At 51.0% G+C, this 22,201-nt stretch overlaps 1 protein-coding gene across 1 annotated transcript in view; it reads left to right on the top strand.

Moving 5' to 3' along the window:
* Positions 1–527: 527 nt before the first annotated feature.
* LOC133347346 (E3 ubiquitin-protein ligase pellino homolog 2-like) overlaps positions 528–22,201 on the top strand; it is a 57,007-nt gene continuing 35,333 nt past the window's right edge. Inside the window, exons 1-2 of the mRNA XM_061559551.1 lie at positions 528–777; positions 19,656–19,826. Coding sequence (XP_061415535.1) covers positions 770–777; positions 19,656–19,826 — 179 coding nt within the window. The 5' untranslated portion in view covers positions 528–769. The remainder of the gene's footprint in view (positions 778–19,655; positions 19,827–22,201) is intronic.

The raw sequence follows: 22,201 nt of genomic DNA, 5'->3' as shown, positions 1-22,201 counted from the left end.
GACGTCAGCAGATACCGATCTCTTGCCCCCCCCACAACCCCCCCCCCCTGCCTTGGTACATTCCGTCCCCAACTCGAACACATCCCCCCCTCCCTTCGCCTACGTGTTCCCTCCCCCCCTCCACCTCATCACCACGCCTCCTACTGTCACGTGCGACCGCGGCATAGCCAATCGGAGGTCGTCGTTAGACATTTCCCTCCCCCCCCCGAGCCCCTTCCCCCTCTCCCCGGCTGCTGGCCACGCCTCGTAAGCAAGAGGGGCGCCGCGGCGATTCGTCCACCGTGCCGCTGACGTCACGATTCTACTATGAATATTAAATTACGTAACGCGTGTAAAAAAAAAAATTGCATAAATTATGCTAAACACGTTCGCGCGACGGCCAATGGGTGGCGGACGCATAAATTATGTTGATGAGTGTGGGCGGGTCTTAGGGGAGGGGCGGGGCCCCGCCGTGGTGGAGGGGCGCGCGCGCGCGGCGCGAGGCTCCCCGCACTCGGCAACGCGCGCGCCGCGAGTCGGGAGCGAGTGGAGCGAGCGCTGTGCTGGGACCCCCCCCCCCCCCGTGCTTCTAACAACAACAACAACCACCACCACCACCAATCGTCGTAGTTAACGATAATAATCACAGCGGATAAAATACTAACAGCAGCGCGGACACCACACACACAGAGAGGGGTGGGGATATCGTGTTGGTTGGTGTTGGAAGCTGCGTGGTTCCCTGTCCGCGAACGCCGGAATCGTCGCCGCCGCCGCCGCCACCACCACCACCATGCCCGAGTAAGTTTCACTTGACGCACCAAGACGCCACGCATGCCCCAGTGTTTGCGTAACGTCGTTAAGGCTGCCCACGAGCTTTGTTGACAGCGAGGAGGTGTTCGCTAAACGTGCCGTGCGGAGCGCAGAACAGGATACTACGATGCGCGTATTTACACAAGTAATGTTATTAGTCTGTGTGTCTGCGTGGTTACATAGTGCCGTGTCGCAAGAGTTAGGCGTGTACGGGCTCTGTGGGGCAATCCACTGCTGGATGAAGGGGGTAGTTTGACCATACTTCACCACGCTGGTCAATGCGGGCGTCGTGGGCTCCGTGGATGTGGGCGCATAGAAGCACAGTGGCACTATTGTACACTGCGCAACGTGTACACTGTTGTGTGTTCACGTATAGCACCACGTGGGCGTTGTGCTATGTTAAAATAGTGTTCGACAGTGATTCTACAATGTAAGGTTTGAGCTCCTAGTACGTCATGTTACTATTTGACTAGAACAGTGCGGTATGTGTACTATATGATGTATGTACAGTATTGTAATGGGCATTAAACTAAGGTTATAACTATAGCGTGTAATGCTTTTAGACTTTGTACTCACATGAGTACAGGACTGTGTACTCTGCGGAACGTGATGCGCTTTGAGTTAAGGCGCTCTAAAGTATAAATAATATTGTAATTAGGTACTGTATAAGCAACACGCGTAGTACACACGTGTAATCAATACAGTCTAGTGTAGTAAACTATCGCATTTACTACAGCCATCTAATAAAGTTTGTGTGCTGTAGCCGTCTGTCTCTACGTACAGATGAACTTTAACACTATAATAGGCCAACGTACACGTAGTAGAAGACAATATACAATCCACACGCTTTACTGCGTGCATGTATATACGTGTATAAAGCTCAATACACAACAGCAGCACGTCATGTTTGTACACGTGGCGCAGTACAACTGCGTACTGCGGCGTGCGTGGAGGTACATCACACGTGGAGTGGGGAGGCCCTCATCCAGCAGTGGATAACAAGCAATGCATGCCCCTGTGTGTGATGTGTGGGGAGCGGTGGGGCAGTGGTTAGCGCTGAACTACGAGCCCGGCGACCCGAGTTCGATTCCCGCTCACGGCCAACACCGGTGACGATTATCTGAACCGGTTCTGGGTCTCCCCTAGGTCGACAGAGCCTCAAATGAGTACCCGGTGCTGTGTGTAAACATCGTCACCGGAGAGACAAAGGCGGCCTTCATAGGTGCTCGCTGACAGCACTTGCCCTAACAGTCTGTTAAGGCTACACAGGGGGCACATGCTGTAGATATATAATTACACGTTCTCATGAAGGACAGTGTTTATAGTACACCACCAATCATCTCTCCATACTACATCACTAATGTGCATGACACCAAAGACGCTGTTGGTTTACATGTGGTGGTGGTGGTGGCACGCGCACAATGCAGGCTCACGTACACTACGCAGTTGTTAATAGCGCTGAATACACAGCGCTTTCGTGCACGTTCTATGGACTAAATATAGAGAGGCCAATTGTTTTTGTAATGTGCAGTATTTGTATGCATTGTATGAACATGACCCATGTGTTTACAATACACTATACTCACTACGCCCGTGTAAGTCAATGCGTACATAAGACCGTACAAGTGTGAGAATTAGTGCACTTTTAAATCCGTGTCGTGCTCCTGGCAACATGAACATTACCCAGCACGTAGTGACACTGCAGGGAGGCTTTCATCCAGCAGTGGAATGCCAAAAGGGCTGTCTGGTGCTCTGTGCCATGCAATGTTGTGTGCACGTGCTCACTTAAATACGGTGTAACACGATCGTGCTGGCGTCTTTAGCGTAGTCCATAAAACGCGAAACTCTGCGTAGGGAATCTGACTACTGTAAGCACGGCTGTGTTATGATGTACACGGCTGTGTTGTGATGTACACGGCTGTGTTGTGATGTACACGAGTGGAAACTTGTGCCGTGTAACATGATTTAAATGGATGCGACACGTGTCCACCACGGTGGTGGGACTAGGCTCGTTGCTTTCTACCGTTTACCTTACCTGCTAAAGGGTAAAAGGTAGGGTCGAGTGATTGTATTGTGGTAAGGTAAAAGGTAGGGTAAAGGTAGGCTCGTTGTTTTTACACTTTTACCTTACCTTGCCGAGGCCTAGGTGGGAGTCTGACTCTCTATCCGTATGGGAACGGCATGTTGTGAGTTTGTGGGTCTGCCTCTTTGGTTTTTATGTATAAGGGCTGTCTGGAATTTGGGAGCATATTTGTACATATGGGGTTCTTTTATGTCCGTCTCTCTGTATGGGGTCCTTCTGAATAACTGTGTATGGGATCCATATGTATAGGTCAGCCAAGTCTGTGGGTGTGGGTCCTCTGTTCGCCTTTATGGGTCTGCCTGTGTATGGGTCGGTGTTTATGGCTCTGCTTGTATGTGGATTGGCGTCTGTGGGTCTACCTATAGGGCAGTGTTTATGCGTCTGTTTGTGAGTCTTCGTGTACGATCGATCTGTGGATCTGTATAGGTTTCGTGTACTGGACGGGGCATTGTGTCTGCGGGTCTGCCTGTGTATGGGTCGGTGTTTATGGGTCTGCTTGGTTTATGAGTCTTTGCAAGCTGAGTCTGTGGGTGGATCGATGTTTGGCGCTGTATGGGATCTGCCTGTGTGTGGGTCTGTGCGTAAATTGTTTTCTGGTATACCCATCTACCGTGCCTGTGAGAGGCGGGCTCTACTTTGGGGGGGTTGTGTGCGTGGTGTGTGGGTCTACGCGTCACACGCCTGCAAGTTGGTGGGTTGTGTGTATGGATGGACGCGTTATGTGAATGTGTGTGTGCATGTGTTGGGAGGTCTTTATGCGTGTGTGAATGTACGTCAACATCCAGTGGCAGGTTGTTATATTGAGCGTTTTCTAGATCGACTAACCCCCTTAAATAAGGACGTGGAGCGGTGTGTAAACATCACAAATGCGGAGCAGCGAGACGAGGAGGAGGAGGTGCGTATTAGCCGCCACCACCCCCTCGTGTGCCGGGTCGGCCTTCATGGGGCATGGTGCTGTTCACCAGAACCTGACGGTCTATACTACTACTCTATAGGGCCACGTGGGGGGGGGGGGGGGGGGGCGCGTGTTCGTGGGGGTGTCCTCATCCGCGTGTGAGTCAGTGCGGGCTGTGTGGATCATCGTCGTCGTGGTGGCCGCGCCTTGCTCGTTGTCGTTTCCTCTCCGTGGCTGTGCCCCATGTCGGGCTTCCCGCACGGGCGACTCCGAGAGGCGCCGGGCTGCCCTCAACCCCCAGCACCGACCCGGGCTGCCTGCGGGCCGTGACGAGGGGATGGTGGTGGGGGTGTGAGTTTGTGCGTGATTGTGTGTGTGTGTGAGTGATTGTGTGAGTGTGTGTGATTGTGTGAGTGTGTGCGTGTGTGTGCGGTGTGTGTGCGTGTGTGATTGTATGTGTGTGCGTGATTGTGTGTGAGTGTGTGCCTGTGTGAGTGTGTGATTGTGAGTGTGTGTGTGCATGTGTGTGCATGTGTGTGATTGTGTGAGTGAGTGTGTGTGTGTGATTCTGTGCGTGCTTGTGGACAGCGGTGGCCGCATTGTTTCACGCGCTGCGCTACAAACTCAACAACCCGAGTTCGATTCCCGGCCATGGATAATCTCAGTGCTGATCTGATATCTGAATCGGGTCCCGATGAGTTCCCGATTCGGCGCGTCTTCATCGGTTCACGGAGATGCAAGAGTGGCCTGCGGGAAAGCGTCCTCGCCCCGCTAGCCAGTCTCGCTCCACCTCATTGTTCCCACTTCCCGGACGTTGAACTTCCCCAAGTTAGTTGACTTGAGTCTCGAACGAGCACTTGGGTGCGGTGTGTGTAGCAACAGCGGGGGAAACAGAGGCGGTAGGTAGGTCGTGATACCGACCAGGACTGCGACCACCCCTGTCGTGTTCCTCAGCGCCGCTTGGATACTTTGCTCAATAATAATAGCAGCAGCACTCGTCCCCCCCCCCCACCACACCAAGGCTATACTGGGTGAATGCGTGCAGGGATCAACAGGGATCTTTGTCTTGGGAGTCTGGGAGATAGGTTGTGCACCCTTTTGTGGAGTTGCATATCTGTGCACGTGTGTGTGCGCTGTCCAAATAGTCTGTGTGGTAGTGTGCGAGCGGTTGTTCGTGTCGCCACTGCTTCTCCCTGCGTTGCACGTTAATGTGTCTCTGTTTATTGGGAGCACGTCTCTAGCTGTGTGTGTGTCGTCTCGGCCACAGTCATTCCCTCCCTTCTCTACGCTTGCGAAACGTGGACCCCCCTAATGGAACATCTTCGCCGGTTAGAAACATTTAGACTGGCCTGCCTACGATCCATTCTGGGTTTAACGAGGCTGGATTGTGTGAGGAGCTCACAAATCCTTGAAAGATCTGGGCAAAGTCCCATCGGTGAGCTCCTCCGGCAGGCAAGGCTGCGTTGGCTGGGTCATGTAGCCCGCATGCCCAGCCACCGCATGCCGAAACCGCTTTTGTTCGGCCGCAAAGAGGGGGCTAAACGGGCGTGGCACGGGCTAGAGAAGAGATGGAGTGATGTGGTACAGAAGGACGTTGAGCTGAGTGGACTTGCCGATGACTGGTACCAGCGGTGTCAAGATCGGCCTCTGTGGAGGAGGCTCGTGAAGGACGCTACTGGGCAGTTGGAGGCAGTCGCCCTCCAACAACAACGGAGGGCGGAAGAGCGACGCTCACAACAACGAGCGGAGCGCCGGGTGGCTAAAGCACAGCAAGTTGGCACAGTAGGTGGCACAGGTGGTGCATCAGCCAGTCATCTCGGTAATCTCAGCCAGTCATCTCGGTAATCTCGGTCAGTCGACCCGTGGCACCTGGGTCTGCTCCGTGACCTCCTGCCAGCGGGCGTTCGACAATTTACGTGGCCTCAAGGTGCACATTGCCTGGCACAAGCGTCGTGGTGATGTCACCGCCACTTAGTGGCGAATGGCGGTTGTTGTTGTTTTGGAGGGGGGGAGCGGTAGTGTAGCGGTTTGCACGCCGCGCAAAGAACCCGGCGACTCGAGTTCGATTCCCGCTCACGGCCAAAACACCGGTGACGATTATCTGAATCGGTCCTGGGCCTCCCCTAGGTCGACTTAGCCTCAAACATCGCCATTGGGGGAGACAAAGGCGGCCTGGTGTGGTGTTGGCCACCAACCCCCTCGTGTGCCGTTCCAGCCTTCATAGGTGCTACTCGCTAACAGCACTTGCCCCTACAGTCTGTCAAGGCTACACGGTGTAGGGGAGATCAAGTCAAGTGAAGTACATGGGGGAGTCGTGGTTAGTGCTGGGCACCCGGCTCACATCCGTGGCGAGTGACATGGGAACAAACGTTGGGCCCTCCCCTTAATTACATTTCCTAATCTCACTTTAGGTTGAATCGTGGGGGGGGGGGGGGTGAAGCTGTCTCTAAGCATCAGCGATGGGGGGGGGGCAAAAGACAGCCGAACCTTTGCCCCCCCCCCCAATAGGCTCTCGCTAACAGCACGCGCGCTCCAACAGGATGCCACGCGGAGGGGGGGGGGCATCGTCGTCTTTGTCTACATGCGGCCCACGAGGAGGACCTTGTCGCTCCGCGCGTCGCTGTCTTGGTGCGCTGGTGCGGTTGGGGGAGCAGGGGGGTGGTGGTGTGGGGGGTGGGGGGGGGAGCAGGGGGTGGTGGTGTGGGGGGTGGGGGGAGCAGGGGGTGGTGGTGTGGGGGGGGGGAGCAAGGGGTGGTGGTGTGGGGGGTTGGGGGAGCAGGAGGGTGGTGGTGTGGGGGGTGGGGGGAGCAGGGGGTGGTGGTGTGAGTTTGGGGGAGCAGGGGGTGGGGGTGTGGGGGTGGGGTGTTGGGCGAGCAGGGGGGTGGTGGTGGTGGTGTGGGGTGTTGGGGGAGCAGGGGGGTGGTGGTGTGGGGGGTTGGGGGAGCAGGGGGTGGTGGTGTGGGGGGTGGGGGGAGCAGGGGGTGGTGGTGTGGGGGGGGGAGCAAGGGGTGGTGGTGTGGGGGGTTGGGGGAGCAGGAGGGTGGTGGTGTGGGGGGTGGGGGGAGCAGGGGGTGGTGGTGTGAGTTTGGGGGAGCAGGGGGTGGGGGTGTGGGGGTGGGGTGTTGGGCGAGCAGGGGGGTGGTGGTGGTGGTGTGGGGTGTTGGGGGAGCAGGGGGGTGGTGGTGTGGGGGGTTGGGGGAGCAGGGGGGTGGTGGTGTGGGGGTGGGGGAGCAGGGGGTGGGGGTGTGGGGGTGGGGTGTTGGGGGAGCAGGGGGGTGGTGGTGGTGGTGTGGGGTGTTGGGGGAGCAGGGGGGTGGTGGTGTGGGGGGTTGGGGGAGCAGGGGGTGGTGGTGTGGGGGTGGGGGGGGAGCAGGGGGGTGGTGGTGTGGGGGGTGGGGGGAGCAGGGGGTGGTGGTGTGGGGGGGGGAGAGCAGGGGGTGGTGGTGTGGGGGGGGAGCAGGGGGTGGTGGTGTGGGGGGGAGCAGGGGGGTGGTGGTTGTGGGGGGTGGGGGGAGCAGGGGGGGGTGGTGTGGGGGGGGAGCAGGGGGTGGTGGTGTGGGGGGGGGAGCAGGGGGTGGTGGTGTGGGGGGTGGGGGGAGCAGGGGGTGGTGGGTGGGGGGTGGGGGGAGTAGGGGGGGGTGGTGTGGGGGGGGGGGGAGCAGGGGGTGGTGGTGTGGGGGGTGGGGGGAGCAGGGGGTGGTGGTGTGGGGGGGTGGGGGGAGCAGGGGGTGGTGGTGTGGGGGGTGGGGGGAGCAGGGGGTGGTGGTGTGGGGGGTGGGGGGGAGCAGGGGGTGGTGGTGTGGGGGGTGGGGGGAGCAGGGGGTGGTGGTGTGGGGGGTGGGGGGAGCAGGGGTGGTGGTGGTGTGGGGGGTGGGTGGAGCAGGGGGTGGTGGGGTGGGGGGAGCAGGGGGTGTGGGGGGTGGGGGGAGCAGGGGGTGGTGGTGTGGCGGGTTGGGGGAGTAGGGGGTGGTGGTGGGAGTCTGGGGGAGTAGGGGGTGGTGGTGGGAGTCTGGGGGAGCAGGGGGTGGTGGTGTTGACCGTGTGGCCTGCAAGGCGGAGCCTCTGTCCATTGGGCCGGCACAGATTACAACAAAAGACGCCTCCACTACCACCCCAACCCCCACCACCCCCACCACCCCCAGCGGCAGCAGCGGCATCAGCTGGAGTTGTGGTCGCTCCGTCTCGGCCGGGCCCCGCTCAGCGTTTCTCTCTCCGCGTGACCTTTCCATCGCCGGCGTTGCCCCACGCCGATAACTTAGCACGCGCGTTGCCCTCCACCCCGTGCCAGCTATTCATGGCGGGGGGGGGGGGGGGGTCCGTGTGTGTGCGTGTGAGTGATGTGTGTGCGTGTGCGTGAGTAGTGTGTGTGATGTGTATGTCTGTCTGTGTGTGTGAGAGTGATGTGTGTGTGTGTGTGCGTGAGTGATGTGATGTGTGTGATGTGTATGTCTGTGTGTCATGTGATGTGTGTGAGTGATGTGTGTGGTGTGTGTGCGTGAGTGATGTGATGTGTGTGTGATGTGTGTGTGTGTGATGTGTGTGTGTGTGAGTGATGTGTGTGTGTGCGAGTGCGTGAGTAGTGCGTGCGTGAGTGATGTGTATGTGTGTGATGTGTGTGTATGTGAGTGATGTGTATGTGTGCGAGTGATGTGATGTGTGTGAGTGTGATGTGATGTATGTGATGTATGTGTGTGAGTGATGTGATGTGTGTTCGTGTGTGGTGTGTGTGAGTGATGTGTGTGTGTGCGAGTTTGTGAGTAGTGTGTGCGTGAGTGATGTGGATGTGTGTGAGTGATGTGATGTGTGTGATGTGATGTGTGTGTGAGTGATGTGATGTGTGTGTGTGATGTGATGTGTGTGTGTGCGTGTGTGGTGTGTGTGAGTGATGTGTGTGTGTGTGCGAGTGCGTGAGTAGTGTGTGCGTGAGTGATGTGTATGTGTGTGATGTGTGTGTATGTGAGTGATGTGTATGTGTGTGAGTGATGTGATGTGTGTGAGTGATGTGATGTATGTGATGTATGTGTGTGTGATGTGTGTGCGTGCGGGCGTGGAGTCTGCTCATGCCTGTTGGGTTGTGACGCGTGGTCTTTGTGGGCTTCCTTTGTGAGAGCAGCAGTCAGTCATTGGACATTATTGTTGGCCAGGCTGTTGGCCAACCCCTTCCAACTTGCGCACCCCCCCCCCCCTCTCGATTTTGTTGTGGAAAACGAGAGTTGTGATTTGGTTGTTTGCCTTCACGAGCCGTGGGCACGCCATACGGGGGGGGGGCACTGTACTGTAGCCGCACGTGCGCGTCCCACGTCCTCGGCGTGTGCGCAGTGGCACGGCTTCGTCTGCGTTGACGCGGGCGAGAAATCCACACATCCCACTTCACTCGGCTGATCTGAACCAGGTGTTACAGCGATATCGCGTCCGCTGTGAAATATACATTTAAACTGTTCTAACTGGATACTCCCTTGGGATGGGAGATCTCGTTTGCACGGATGCCCAGGGTACAGGGATCGCCACTGTAGTCATATCGATTGGGGGGGGGGGGTCCCGCACGCGTTACCGGCAAGCACCCAGCAATGGACAGCAGCGCTGTCTCCACGTGTTTGTGTAACGGCACATTCCCGCACATCATAGACGACGGCCCATTGTGCGAGGTGAACATTACGAGCCGTGCACACACAGGGACGACACTGGCGTACCCAGGGTCTTTGCCATGTTGGCGGTAATGCATCCAATTGAGTCGAGTTACGTTGTATCGATACCCGCGATAGATTGATGGGGGGCCGGGGTGAGCGTGCCGTGTGGGGAAGAAGGGCATCTTGAATTCACCGGAGGGGGAGGGAGGACAGGGCGAGGAGTCGGGGTTGGAGTGGGGGGGGGGGCAGGAGGGGGGGCGTCTTCTGCTTCTTCTGCGCAGTTCACGGAGCCAGCCTGTCCCCCATTGTGCGTACAATCACTCGTCACATTGGGCCCTGTGATCAGCACTTGTGACGGGGATATAATGTGCACGTTGAAATAATAATACACAGCCCCCTTTGTCACCCACTGCTGCGTGAAGGCCTCTCGCTATGCCAACGGTGCCATTCATGGGGTTTGATCATAACTTAGTGGGCAGTACGGGACTACGGTATCACTCGTCACTGCTCTTCGCTGTGCTGTGGCTTGAGAGTCAAACGCGAGGCAGGGTTCAGTGCGCTAACCGCTGCCCCGCTGTTGCCGCGTCCCACCTCCTGTCCGCTTATATATTTGTGGTAAATGTGTTGGACAGCTGGGCAATTGAAAAGAAAGTTTCAACAAAGGATGGTGGTGGCTAAGCATCGTTGGAAGTGGTGGTCAGGCCAAGTTGGGGAACTAAACTGGATTTGCTTGTGCCAATATGTTTTTTAAGTTTACTGCGTGCGGAGGGTGGGGTGGTTATTTTTCATAATCTTGCTTCTGTTTCTGGACTGGTAAACAGCTCACAACACGATGTGCCCTTGACACTCTCAACTCGTAAATGCGGAGCTGTTCATGAATTGGGGATTTGTTGCAGTGTCTGGTAGGCGGTGGAGGGGGGAAGTGCTTGGCCTGTAGTTGCTTTACCAGTGCCTTACCAGTGGTTTCAACATTTTCAACCTTCTTGGTATGCTGAAAAAAAATATTCTTGAAAGTTTGGTTTCATTAAGGGAGGAAAAGCTTCATATCCCCGCTTTGTAGGACAAACGGTATGTTATTCATTCGTTTCTCAGTCTTCTTGTCCTGGTGAGGGTCACTGTGGCAGCACATTTAAGTTGTGCAGTCCAGACCTCCCTACCCTGGCGACAGACTCCAGCCCTTCCTGGGGAATTCCTCGGCGTTCCCAGGCCAGCCGAGCGACATCGTCCCGCCTGCGTGTCCTGGGCCGGCCCCAGGGTCTTCACTCAGTTATGTTATATTTGGCTTTATTCCTTAGGCCCTGCTGTGATTGAATTGTAGTTGACCGCTTACTAATCTCGCGATCAAAACAGATAAAACGTTGATCTTTGAAATGTCTTGGTCAAACCCCAATCTGAGCATGGATGCCAATATTGGAATAATAAATTGATAAAGTTGTCCGTGTTTCTGGCACGTCTTTAAAGTTTCATGCAACAGATCTTTGTTACTCGCTTTTTAAAGAATGGCTCATGAGATGCACGGATAGCTCTTGGGGAGGAGGTATTTTGTCTTTTATCTTCTCACAGATTTGAGTGATCTGCCCACTCCCATTTACTTGCTCCTTTTTCCCCTTGGTGAGCAAACAATCTGGCAGACTTTGCGATAATGCAAAGGTAGGCACTGCCTATCAAGCACAATATTCCACTCTTCCTATCAAGCCCAAGCATGCTGTGCTATTTTGCAGACTTCTATAGCTGGCCAGGCCCCAATCTGAAAATTGTCTTTTCGATGATTGATGTCAAATTCCGCTACTGTCCAAAATTCAAAACAGTCTCTCTTTTCTGCATTCTGATGCTCTACCGACCAAATTACATCCCATTCTTTGAGGTTTCCCAGGCACTTGATCACTTCTAAAGGGCTGCAGGAGCTCACAAATTGTTCCATATGTTATATGTTTTGTTGTTGTTTTGGATTTTCCCTTTTTCTATTCACCTCTCTTTATCAGGGCAGCACACCGATGTTTGTGATTTGTGCGTGGGGAAGCCTGGCGCTTGTTGTTTCCACTCTCAGTATTTGTTGGCCCTTTTTGCCTGGTGTCCTGTGGCAGAGACCGTTACGTTCTCAAGGACAATCAATGCTTACTTTTCTTTTCGGGCACTGAATGAGGCCAAGTCATTTCGTGCTTGACGCAAAGAAGTCAGGCACCAAGTGTGTGAATCATGATGATTGTCAAGTGTATGGGCGAAAAAAAAAACGTGATTTGTGATATGTGAATTGTGGTGTGGTTTTTATTTACTGCTTTGCAGTAACCTTGGGCTTGGAAGGCTACCCAGCATCTCTCCTCCCTGTGGGCTGCAACGGATGTACGGTGGAATTTGTTTGGGTTGCCCGGCCGGTGTGTTTCTTGCAAGCTCAATGCTGGCTCATCGTAGCTGGTCTGCATTGGTGTTACAAAAAAACCACTGATTATCATGCCACCTAGCCTGCTCTTTTCTTGCCTTTTATTCATCAACACATTTAATTCTGTGGTCAATTCATCAAACGGTTGACAATTTAGATAGATTTTCTTAACTCCCTGGAAAATCCATTTGCAACGCTCAGAATGATAAAACCTGTCAAAAAATACTTGCTGCATATTTAATGCAACGTCAGAATGCAAATTAATTTTGTCCTCCTTACCCACGTGCTCAAATTAATCATCCTCTTTGGTTTTTCTTTTAATTTAAAATAATAAAAATCTGCCCCTGCAGGTGAGCACAGTTTTGGAATCAATTTGACTTGACGTCATTGGGGCAGGGCTATTAAATGAAATCATGGGAGGACAAGTCAGGCCCTCCCTGAGAAGTCACACAACCTGAATGGCACCTCGAGGCTTAAGAACACGGGGCAGGATTTTAATCTGTAAATGTGTCTTCCTTCACCTCGGCCGGGCAGCTTTTGCATCGATCAGCAGGACGCGCAAGTCGAGTACCACGGCAGTCGAGTGCATGGCCGCAACCACCCTGGGTGTTGCCGGTTTTTACAACCCAGCAGAACACTTAAATCGCGTAGGAAGCATATTAGCCTGGTGATGTTTGCCCTACCAATGATTAATCATCACGCTGTTCATGTAACAGGTAGATAATGTCTCTGATATAGGCGTGAAGATTTGGTGCTAAAATATGTTTGGTAAATGTTGTAAAGAGACCATTTGAAAAGTATGTTCTGTGTACAATGTTGTTGTAGTGGAATGTACTGCTTCACCACCAATCTGATCATGTGATTTTAAACAGCCAATCTTGAGCCACTGCCGTACAACATGTGTCCAGTTTCCACTGGTTTGTATTTTTTGCTAACAAAAACCGCTGACTTGTTATTTTTGCTGCCAGGAAACAGCATTTTGGTGTCCAGAATACATTTACTGACCTTTTGCTGCCCAGTGAGCTGTGGCCTTTCCAAAGCACATTAATGACACCTGAGCGAGTGAGTGAGTTGGTGAGCGAGCGAGTGAGCGAGTGACTGGGCAAAATTAACACACTCGTGGCAGGCAAGTGGTGGAGTGTTGTGATTGTGATCCTAGACTTTTGTACATCACTCAGTCAGCTGCAATGGTGGGAAACCACTGCAATCTCAGGAATTGGACACAAATCCAGGTCTTCCAGTGGTGATGCGTCGTGCTGATGTTCCAGTGGTGATGCATGTGTGTGCGCTTGCTCGTCACACATTCTCCCCGATGCCCAAATGCTTTGCTTCAGAATGCTTTTATTATCCTGTTGCTCCTAAACAGCATAATTTTATTTCACACCACATTAGAAAACTGTCAGTGGTAATTGAGGCTATCACATTCCGTAAATGTTTTTGGTTTTTTCCTCTCGCCTAAAAATAGTACAAATATTTATAGTTCAGTCTGCAGAGTGTTTTGCAGCTACAATGAGGCTGCTTAACGTCCGAGGGCCGTTGAACATTTTAAAGATGGGAGCAAGGCTCGTGCTCGCAGCATCCTGCGAGCCGTCGTTAAGCGCATCGTGAATGAGCCGGGCGTAACGCGTAGCAGCTGTGCGAACCATCAGTGGGGGCGACACGGGAGGCCGAGCGAGAGGGTGCTGTGGACAGAGAAACCCAATCATTGGTGGTGGTGGTGGGGGGGGGGGTGAAACGAAAACACGAAGCAAAGTTGCCTCCCCCCCCCCCCCCCTTTCTGTAGCGGTGGATAACGAGGCGAGGTTGGAAGTTGTCTGCTTCGGGGATGCCGCTGCGTGTCACTCCGCACCAGACATTTTGGCGTAGCAGTTGGCGCGGTTGGTGGGGTGGCGATTCCGCCGACAAGTCTCCCTCTGCATTTCACAAACACGGATGAGCAAACAAGAAAGAGGTGGGGGGGGGGGCCCTCTGCGCTCAGACTGAAGGGCCTCTGTTGTGCTGCTGAAAAAACGGGACCCACTGTAGCGACAAGTTGGGCCGTGAAAAATATGTGAAGGCATTACTCGTGTTATTTTATAAGTTAATTATGTGTAGGCTTTTGTGCCCTGCGGTGTATGTTGTTTCTCCCAACACTGCTGAAAACACAGAGAGGGTGTTTTTGTCAGATTTATTGGGTGTTGAATAATATTTTATATTGAGATTCCGTGTTCTTAGTTTTAATGTTTACTGAGCAGGGCTCATACATTTTCAAGGCTGCTTCCAATGGAAATTATGTTTTTCTTAAGGGAATGTCGGCTCTGCCGCAGCGCCCATCGAAAATATACATTTGCAATACATCTCATTAGAAGACGATAGCATAATGCGGTCACCAAAGCACGGCTGGTGCACATTTAATTTGACTGCTTTACGTCTTTGTTTTAACATCTCCCCGTCGGTTTAGAAGCTCATTCAGTAGCAGTCATGAATAAGACGCACAATTTAGTAGAATAGCACAAATGGCGTGACAGTTCCGCAGATGCTGCTGATTGGCAGCACTCTAAAATGTTGTAAAGAGCGTGCAGGCTCGGATTAAACCTCGTCTGGTGTTACACTGCATTACCATTAATTTTACGTCTGTTGCGTAACCCGGGACCACCTTTTAATGATTCCTCATGACACACGGCGTAATGGCTTGGGAACATGACCGTGTTACATTTCCGTGGTGGGAGCTCCAGCGGTTGACTTCTGTTTCCGGTTAATGCTAATACATTTTTATAATTTCTCGCTTGTCACATTAAGATTTCTGGGCAGGTACTCACCCCCCCCCCTCCTCTCCGTGAAAAATAAAGAGCAACATTCATTAAAAATTATTGTCGAAACATGTAAATTGAATGCAAAGTGTCTTGCGAGATTGCTTGGGAGATGTCGATTAAATACGCGTTTCACTAAATCTTAAGGTAGAAGGATGTAAATAGATCGTGACGTGTCACTTCAAACAAAGAGAACCCTAGTCCCATAATTTAACAGACCACATTTTTATAAACAAACCAAGGCATAGTAGATGGTGACGGACGGACTGGGCTTTAACCGGTGATGCAATCACGTGCGCTGTTAAGCGCCCTAACCCCCCTTAACATCAAAACACTTACTGTACGTTGAAGTGTTTAAAGTAATCGCCGCTGTCTCGTGTTCGGCTCGTACAGTGTCTGTCCTCTTTCAAGTGATGGAGAACGCAGCGGGGGCAGGAGGCGGAGTGCCCAGGAGTTCCACACCCCCCCCAAAGCCGATGGCACTTGTGTAAATTGCGCGACCCACGGCTCTCGAAGCACTAACGGGGCTGTTGTGCCGAGTGGGCTCCCATTTTGTCCTTGCGCACGTAATCGTGGCTCCTAGCTGTGGCTGTGGAGCAAAAGTGGTCCTTTTTCGAAATGCAGTTCAACAATGAAGCTCGTGGCAATCCTTGAATATCCGAGGGTCCATTGTATTGAGTAACCAAGGGGGCCCATGCGGACTTTGAATAGATGGGGGGGGGGCATAATACAGGGTCCTTCAAACATTTTTTTTATACTTCTGAAAATTTGCAATAATACTACGAGAAATGTGCCTCCAGGCTCTGGAGACCACCTGGAGAAGATTCCAGACGTGTTGACGATGATGGCGAACAAGTGGAGAGACTAAATTTTGACTTTTTGAAGCTACTAACATACATTTTTATTTTTTATCATGTTACAGTTTGTTATTCGTTCCATTAAAAACGAAAATAAGTGTTACATTTGTTTTAAGTACCCTGTATTTGTCTAATTGCTCCCATGTTCCAAGGACCTCGTGTCAAATACAGCAACCGCATCATACAACTGCAATTGTAAGCGTCACCATATTATTACATATAAAGGGGAGATGGCCAAATGGTTTTGTGGGTAAGAAAGAATACAACACAATTCACTCCAATCTCGCGGCATGCAGTCGGTGTGACCCCAGGCTTATTTTTTAAGCTCCTTAATGTACTCGTGCGGGAATGAATGTGCTGCTGTTACGGAGGACTGCATTGTATATGGTAACTTCTCGTGTCTTCTTTGTATTAGAGTACAATAACACACACCTACACACGCACACTGTATGTGTTTCGTGCGTTGCCTTTTCTGCGTAAAAAAAAGAACGTGCAACCAATTGCAGCTGTTGCTGCAGGCTTATGGTGATATGCTGAAAACTGTTTTTTTTATCCCTCCACGAGATATGTGGTGGATGCATTATGTTCGCGGTGTTACCGTTTGCTTGTGTGTCCCCCCCCCCCCCCCCCGTGTCGCGGAAAAAATTGTAGCCATAAAAAGTGGAACGCAAAGCTCCCAACGGCTGCCGCGACTCAAAAGCGCAGCAACAACAACAACAAAAATAACCACATAGGGGAAAAGAGCCACGGATATAAGACATGGAAGTACAAAACGCACTCGTACAATTTCTGGCAGCAGCAGCATGGTGGTTTTATGATGAGCGATGTGTCCAAACAGTCTCGGGAAAGTCCGCCAGTTGTCCATGCGTGAGGACTTGTTGTTCTTGGTCTCTTCCGAATCGAATGTGGTTTCCCCTGACATCAATTCTAACAAGCTTCTCACGAGTTCTCTGTTCTTCTGCCTTCACCGTGTTTGGCCGCTTCCCTGTGGCTTTGTGGCTTAACACGACCACGGGCGGATTGTTCTTTTTGACATTCTGGAGACACGACAAAGCCAAAAGGAGTCGTCGTTTTGAACTATTACGCTAAAAGGTCTCTGCTGCGACCTTTTCATAGCGCCCGTTGTTTGATGCACGACCCTGCCATTCAGTTTTAAGAAACCCATAACCATCGAGCCCCTGAGAAAGACGTCTTGGTTTTGTGCTTTATTCTTACCCATCGTGTGGGCCTCCTGCACCACGTTCTGCTATTGACCTAGCCACCAGATTAAATATTCTTATCTCAGGCTGAATACTGATTTCTTGTCCTGCCATTTATTGGCTTGTTCATTAAATGCTGCTGATGATTTTTCCTATACGGGTATTAGGCTCGGGCGCTACCTGTGCCTCTGTCTCATTGCTGCTCTCTAAGTGAAAATCAGTTGCTCCCACCGCTGCGTTCGCTTGGAGAATGTGTTTGACTCGACAGGCCCATTGACCAACCATTGTAACCTTGTTTTTTTTTACTCGTGGTTTTGTAAACGCCCAAGTTTGGCCAGTGCCATGTATATAACTTCTGGCTCTGTTGGTGATAGCAGGGTCATTTTTAGAATAATTATCCGCACAAAATTGGCGATGCTCGTCCAAGTCTGCTTGCACAGTAAACCAAGTTGGGCACTTCTTCACCAGCAATCGATGGCCATTGCCAACCGCATACAGTGCACAGGTTGGTCTGCCTGTGTACGCTGGGCGAGCTGGTTGTGCAACTATTAGGATTGAGTCTTGAGTTAAATCAGTATTTATCTGCTGGGTCAGCAGTGATGGTGGTGATTATTATCATTTGTGCCGTAGCTGCTGGTAGCAATACCGATCGTATGTGGCAATGTGCGTGATGATATGGGCGATGTTCAAAGCTTTTTTGTCGCTCCAGGATATTAAAATAGTGTGCACCATCGCACACTATTTTAATAAGATATTGCCGAGCATCAGCGTGCTTATTTTTACGGTGATTTTATTAAAGATGGGATGCCAGAAAAGGTATGAACATTATATTTTGTATGATACTTTTGTTATAATTGTTTTGTGAAACCTTTTGACCGCCTATCCTTAATTATGGCAATATTGACTGCTATGGTTTTCCCCCCCTTCATCATAGTGGTGGTCAGGGGTTTGGGAGATTAAAAAAAAGACAGTCCATCCTCATAAATAGCTAGGTTGGAAAAACACACTGGGTTAAAAGGTCAGTCACTTCTTTTTTGGCAGAGGAAACCTAATTAAATGTCGTTGTTGTTGACAATTGATGCTGTCGTAGGCAGCGTTTATACGTTAGACTGTCATATCGACAAGGATCCATTTGAAATTAAACGTGGGCTTCTTAAAACGTGATCTTTTTAATATTTATTTTTGGGGAAGAATTAAATATTAGGGGCATGATAAGACAGAAATAGTTTATGGGCTTTTCTGCAGAATAGGAAACCGTTGATAACGCGTGCCGACCCCTGGTTATGAGCCGCGTGCGTGTGGCCGGCTGTGATGGGCCTGGCAGACGGCCTTCACTTCCTGCAGCAGGAAGCACCGCGACGAGGACGGGCAGGCGGCGTTCCGGCGTTGGTTGACGCAGCAACCGTACCGCGTGCCAGCAGCACCAGACATGGGGGGGCGGGGCGGGGGGGGTGGAACTTCCGAGTGAGATTTCCAAATAGAGTACATTTCAAAGTTGGCAGCGAGGAAGGTGTCCAGCCCACCGGCACTTTACTACGGCACCCAAACTTTGACTTCAAAGGTTTGAGCAGGACGGCTCGTCGTGTAAATTGCATTTAATCTTGGCCGTCTGCATTTCTCAGCCAGAGGCTAAAGCAGTGTTCATCGTGTGCTGGGGCTTCCCCACCCCCCTCCTTCATTTCCTTAACATTTGTAAGAAAATTTTTATTTGAAGCTTTCGTGACTGCAGGAATCCATGATCTGCTGCCTCCGCAGCAGATCATGCTTTCCCACCTGATGACGGATGCTTGTGTTGCGCCCGAAACGTCGTGATTTATTTAATCTTATACCTACGTGACTTTACCGAAAGAACCAAAGAGTGTTTGTAAGAAATACCGGCATTTATATCTTGGTGTTTCTGTTCCCCTTCCACGGAACTTAATGTCTCCAAGGAGGCATGGTTTCACCACCTTATCTCAACTCTACGGGACCTCGTCGAGTGGGGTGATATCTCAACTCTACAGGACCTTGTCCGCCACTGCCTAATCCCAGCAGCTGCTGAGACCCTTATCCGCGTTGCTTCATCCCGACTCGACTGCTGAAACTCTCTCCTCTATGCTTCGGCCTCTTCAATCTCTCATCTCCAAACTCCAGAGGATCCTAATGATCACTGCCAGACTTCTTACCTGCACCCCAATACTCCAGTGGCCTCACTGGCTCCCATTCCAACTCCAAGATCACCTTGGTGGCTGTGTTAAGTTGTACCACGAGGCGACCTTACCCAGGATAACCAATGTGAGCTGATGCAGCGACACAATGAAAAGAGAAACTTAGGCCATTTTGCTGCATGGTGTAGGACAAGAGCCTGCCTTAATTTATTTTAATTTGCTTTTAAGTGCCGTAGCGGTGCATTATCTGTGCATTTCCAGAACACTGGTGAATAATAATTTCCTAGCCAAGGGAAGCAGAAATTGAACACGAACGTGACATTATTTCTTTCTTTCTCTGAAGTAGACAATGGACTTAGAAGATGAAAACATGAGGTTTTTATCCTTTATATATTTTTACGTAGATTACAGGTGCCGTGAAATCGATAAACCAGGCAGTCATTATTGTACAGTATGGCCATTTGCAGTGAGGACAGTATTGAGTTAAAACAAGCATGGTTTTTCTGCACACGTGTGTACTCTGCAGTTCATGCAAAATTAGTCGGTTGTCTTTTTTTGACCAGGAGATTAAATAGACCCATTGAGACATTGCCTCATTTGCAAGGGCAACATGGGTTTCATCAACTAATTTTAAACACAATATTTAAAGTACATAAAAAAATGTAACGCCTAATGAATATTTTTAACAAACTCGAACATGACGTACCATATTCTCTAAATTAATATATAATGTTCTCCTATACAGCTGACTGTTTCTTGTGTCCGCTGTGCCTTACAATCCTCTGTGGAAATGTCTGTACCCTATTCTTTAGTAAAAGAAAGAAAGCTCAGCAGTGTCCTTTTCTCACCACGTCCCCCTGGTTTTTTGCTTTTTTTCTGTGCTCCTCCGTAGGACGGTCTCGGAGGTCCGAGAGGAACCGGTTTTGGTTGAGCCGAACGTGGCGAAGAAAGCCAACAGCATCGCCAAGCCGCCACACCTCGTCTACTCACCGGCCAGCCCCGACGCGTCCCCTCCGCCGTCCAGCAAGGACCCCGTCAAGTATGGCGAGCTCATCGTGCTGGGGTAAGGGCAACCGCGACGGCTCGGTTGGGGGGCGGCCGGGCAGGCGGTGTTGAGAACACGCCCGCGGCTGCGTGGTACACTCCGTGGCTAATGCCTGCTCGCGGCTTGTCTCCCCTGCAAGAGGACCCCTGTTGTACCAGCACTTGTGTTTGGGTTGCTTTCCTTCTACGTTTTTCGCCTCTCCTTGATGGTAGTCGCTGATGTCTTTGTTGCTGGCCTATCGACCGCATCATCAAGCCTGATAATCGTTGATGGCAATAAAAATGTGAATTGCTGCTTGGGCCTTGGGCAAAGATTTCAAAGTAGGCATGGAGCCAAGTTGTTTTATCCCTGCTTTGGCAAACATGGCTTTTGTGTTTTGGGAAGAAAGAAAAAGAACAAAAAAATATTCTAGTTGCATATCAACAAGATTTTTTTTTTCCTGGGGGCTGGGCTTTCTGTCAATGTCACAAGACTCTGATGATGTAGAGGTTGAGGGTTGTGGTTTGATTTCTGAACTCTTGCTGTCTCTTGGAGGCATTCATTTCGAGCACGCCTTGAATAGCCGACGTGGAGCAGCAGTGCGGTGGGCGGCACAGGGCGCTATGATCGCATCGATGTGTCGTTCAATTCCCAGCCACGGCTCACGTGAGTGGTATCTCGGCAGCCAGCCCTTCACCACCTTGCGCTGATCCGCGCAGTCCAACAACTATCATGGCATCGTGGGGAAGGCCTTCATCCAGCAGCGGACTGATAAAGGACTGTATACTTGACTAGTCACCCAGTTTGCACCCACAAATCTATTAGGTGAATTCGTTTTTTTTCGTATCTTAAAGAAATACATCAATATTATTTTTTGTATTAAATATGTACAGAATGTCATAGTATAACATCTTACTTAAAATGTTGTTAAATGAAGTCGGGCAAATATGACGTGCATAGTTGTCAACTTCTATCCACTTACATTGGGCATTTGTCTATAATGCAAGCTTCCTCCTACAAGCTTTCATGGCTTTAAAGTGTTAGCCAAATTTATTGAAATGCTTTCACTGTCGATTAGAGGCATGCACCATGTCATTTGTAAATATTATGAAAAAATTACATTATTTATTCTGCACTTTAACAGGCTACTTGCACGGCTGTTTGAAGTTGGGGTTCGTTCACACTCGGCCGTGAGTTCATATTTGCAGGATTCAACGTTACATCGGCTTAATTTGTGTTAGGTTGGAGGTTAAAGCCATCGTCTTGCATTGGTGCTACGAAAGGTGAACACAAATCAAGCCGTTTTATACGACGAGTGTTAATCAGGGGCAACAAAGTCTATTGGGAGGCATGAAACAAGTGCTTAACTACGAGAAATCCTTGATCAAAATTAAATCAATGTTTAATCGATCGTTTTCCCCGAGGAATCGTAACGTCAGACAGGTGCGTACATGCCAATTCGGTGATTTAAGTGATCGTATTAATTATGAATCAACCCAATACGTGGGTGAATTACATTTCTAAATTAATTTCCCTCGAGAATTATTTGTTTAACGCAATTGATGTGCATATTTTGGAACATCTAAATGTCCCTTACTTAAAAGTCGATGTCGGCAGGCGATGCCTGAACCCAACCGTGTTATTCCGGGGGGGCCTTGCAGCCGGCACAACCTAACGGCGGCTTGGCAGAAAATTCCCGGCGGCCCGACGCCGCTGCTGGGAGCTCGCTTCCGAGCTGAGCAATGCGCCTTCTACTTGGGCGCTTGCAGAAAGCTTTGAGAGATGCTTGACCAGCGGCGCGTTGTTGTTTCCCTTGCGTGGGGCGGAGTGGAATCGGCGATCGTTGCACGGTGCTTGCAGCTTACGAGTCACTGTTCTTCAAGATGAATTCCCAAACTTGGTCGTAGCCTGTGATTGAGAGCGAGTATTTTGTACGATGCTTTGGTTCGGTGTGGAGGCACACGAAAAGTTGCGCCTTGCAACGTTAACCGTGTGGAATTGCTTCCAACTGGCTAACAGGACCGCAGAGGCCTGTGTGCTGCGTGGAAAGTGTCAGAGTTCAACCTGATGAATTTTCAGTGTGGTCACGAGAAGATCGTTTCCCAGATGCGCTGTTAGAGGGGGGGGAGGGGTATTGAATAAAAAGCACCCATGACGTACTTTAAAATTGAATGGAGAAATTTTCTTCAAATACTGCAGAAATGCTTTTAAGTTGGGGCTAGTGCACCGCACATCTGCTTTGCCTTCCAATTCGGCCAAATACGGCTGTCAGTATGGCATTCCTGTTCAACCGAATTGAAGAATTGAACATGTGTAGCCGAATATTTTGGGCTGCCTTAATCACGTGAGCACTGCAGATTTGCATTGTGGGGGGTGGGGGTGGGGTGGGAGGTACGGCGGCGAGGGAGGAGAAG

This window comes from Lethenteron reissneri, chromosome 25, assembly GCF_015708825.2.
Source record: "Lethenteron reissneri isolate LAM-NWPU_2019-01 chromosome 25, ASM1570882v1, whole genome shotgun sequence".
Lineage (NCBI taxonomy): Eukaryota > Metazoa > Chordata > Hyperoartia > Petromyzontiformes > Petromyzontidae > Lethenteron > Lethenteron reissneri.
This window is presented reverse-complemented; position numbering and strand designations above follow the sequence as displayed.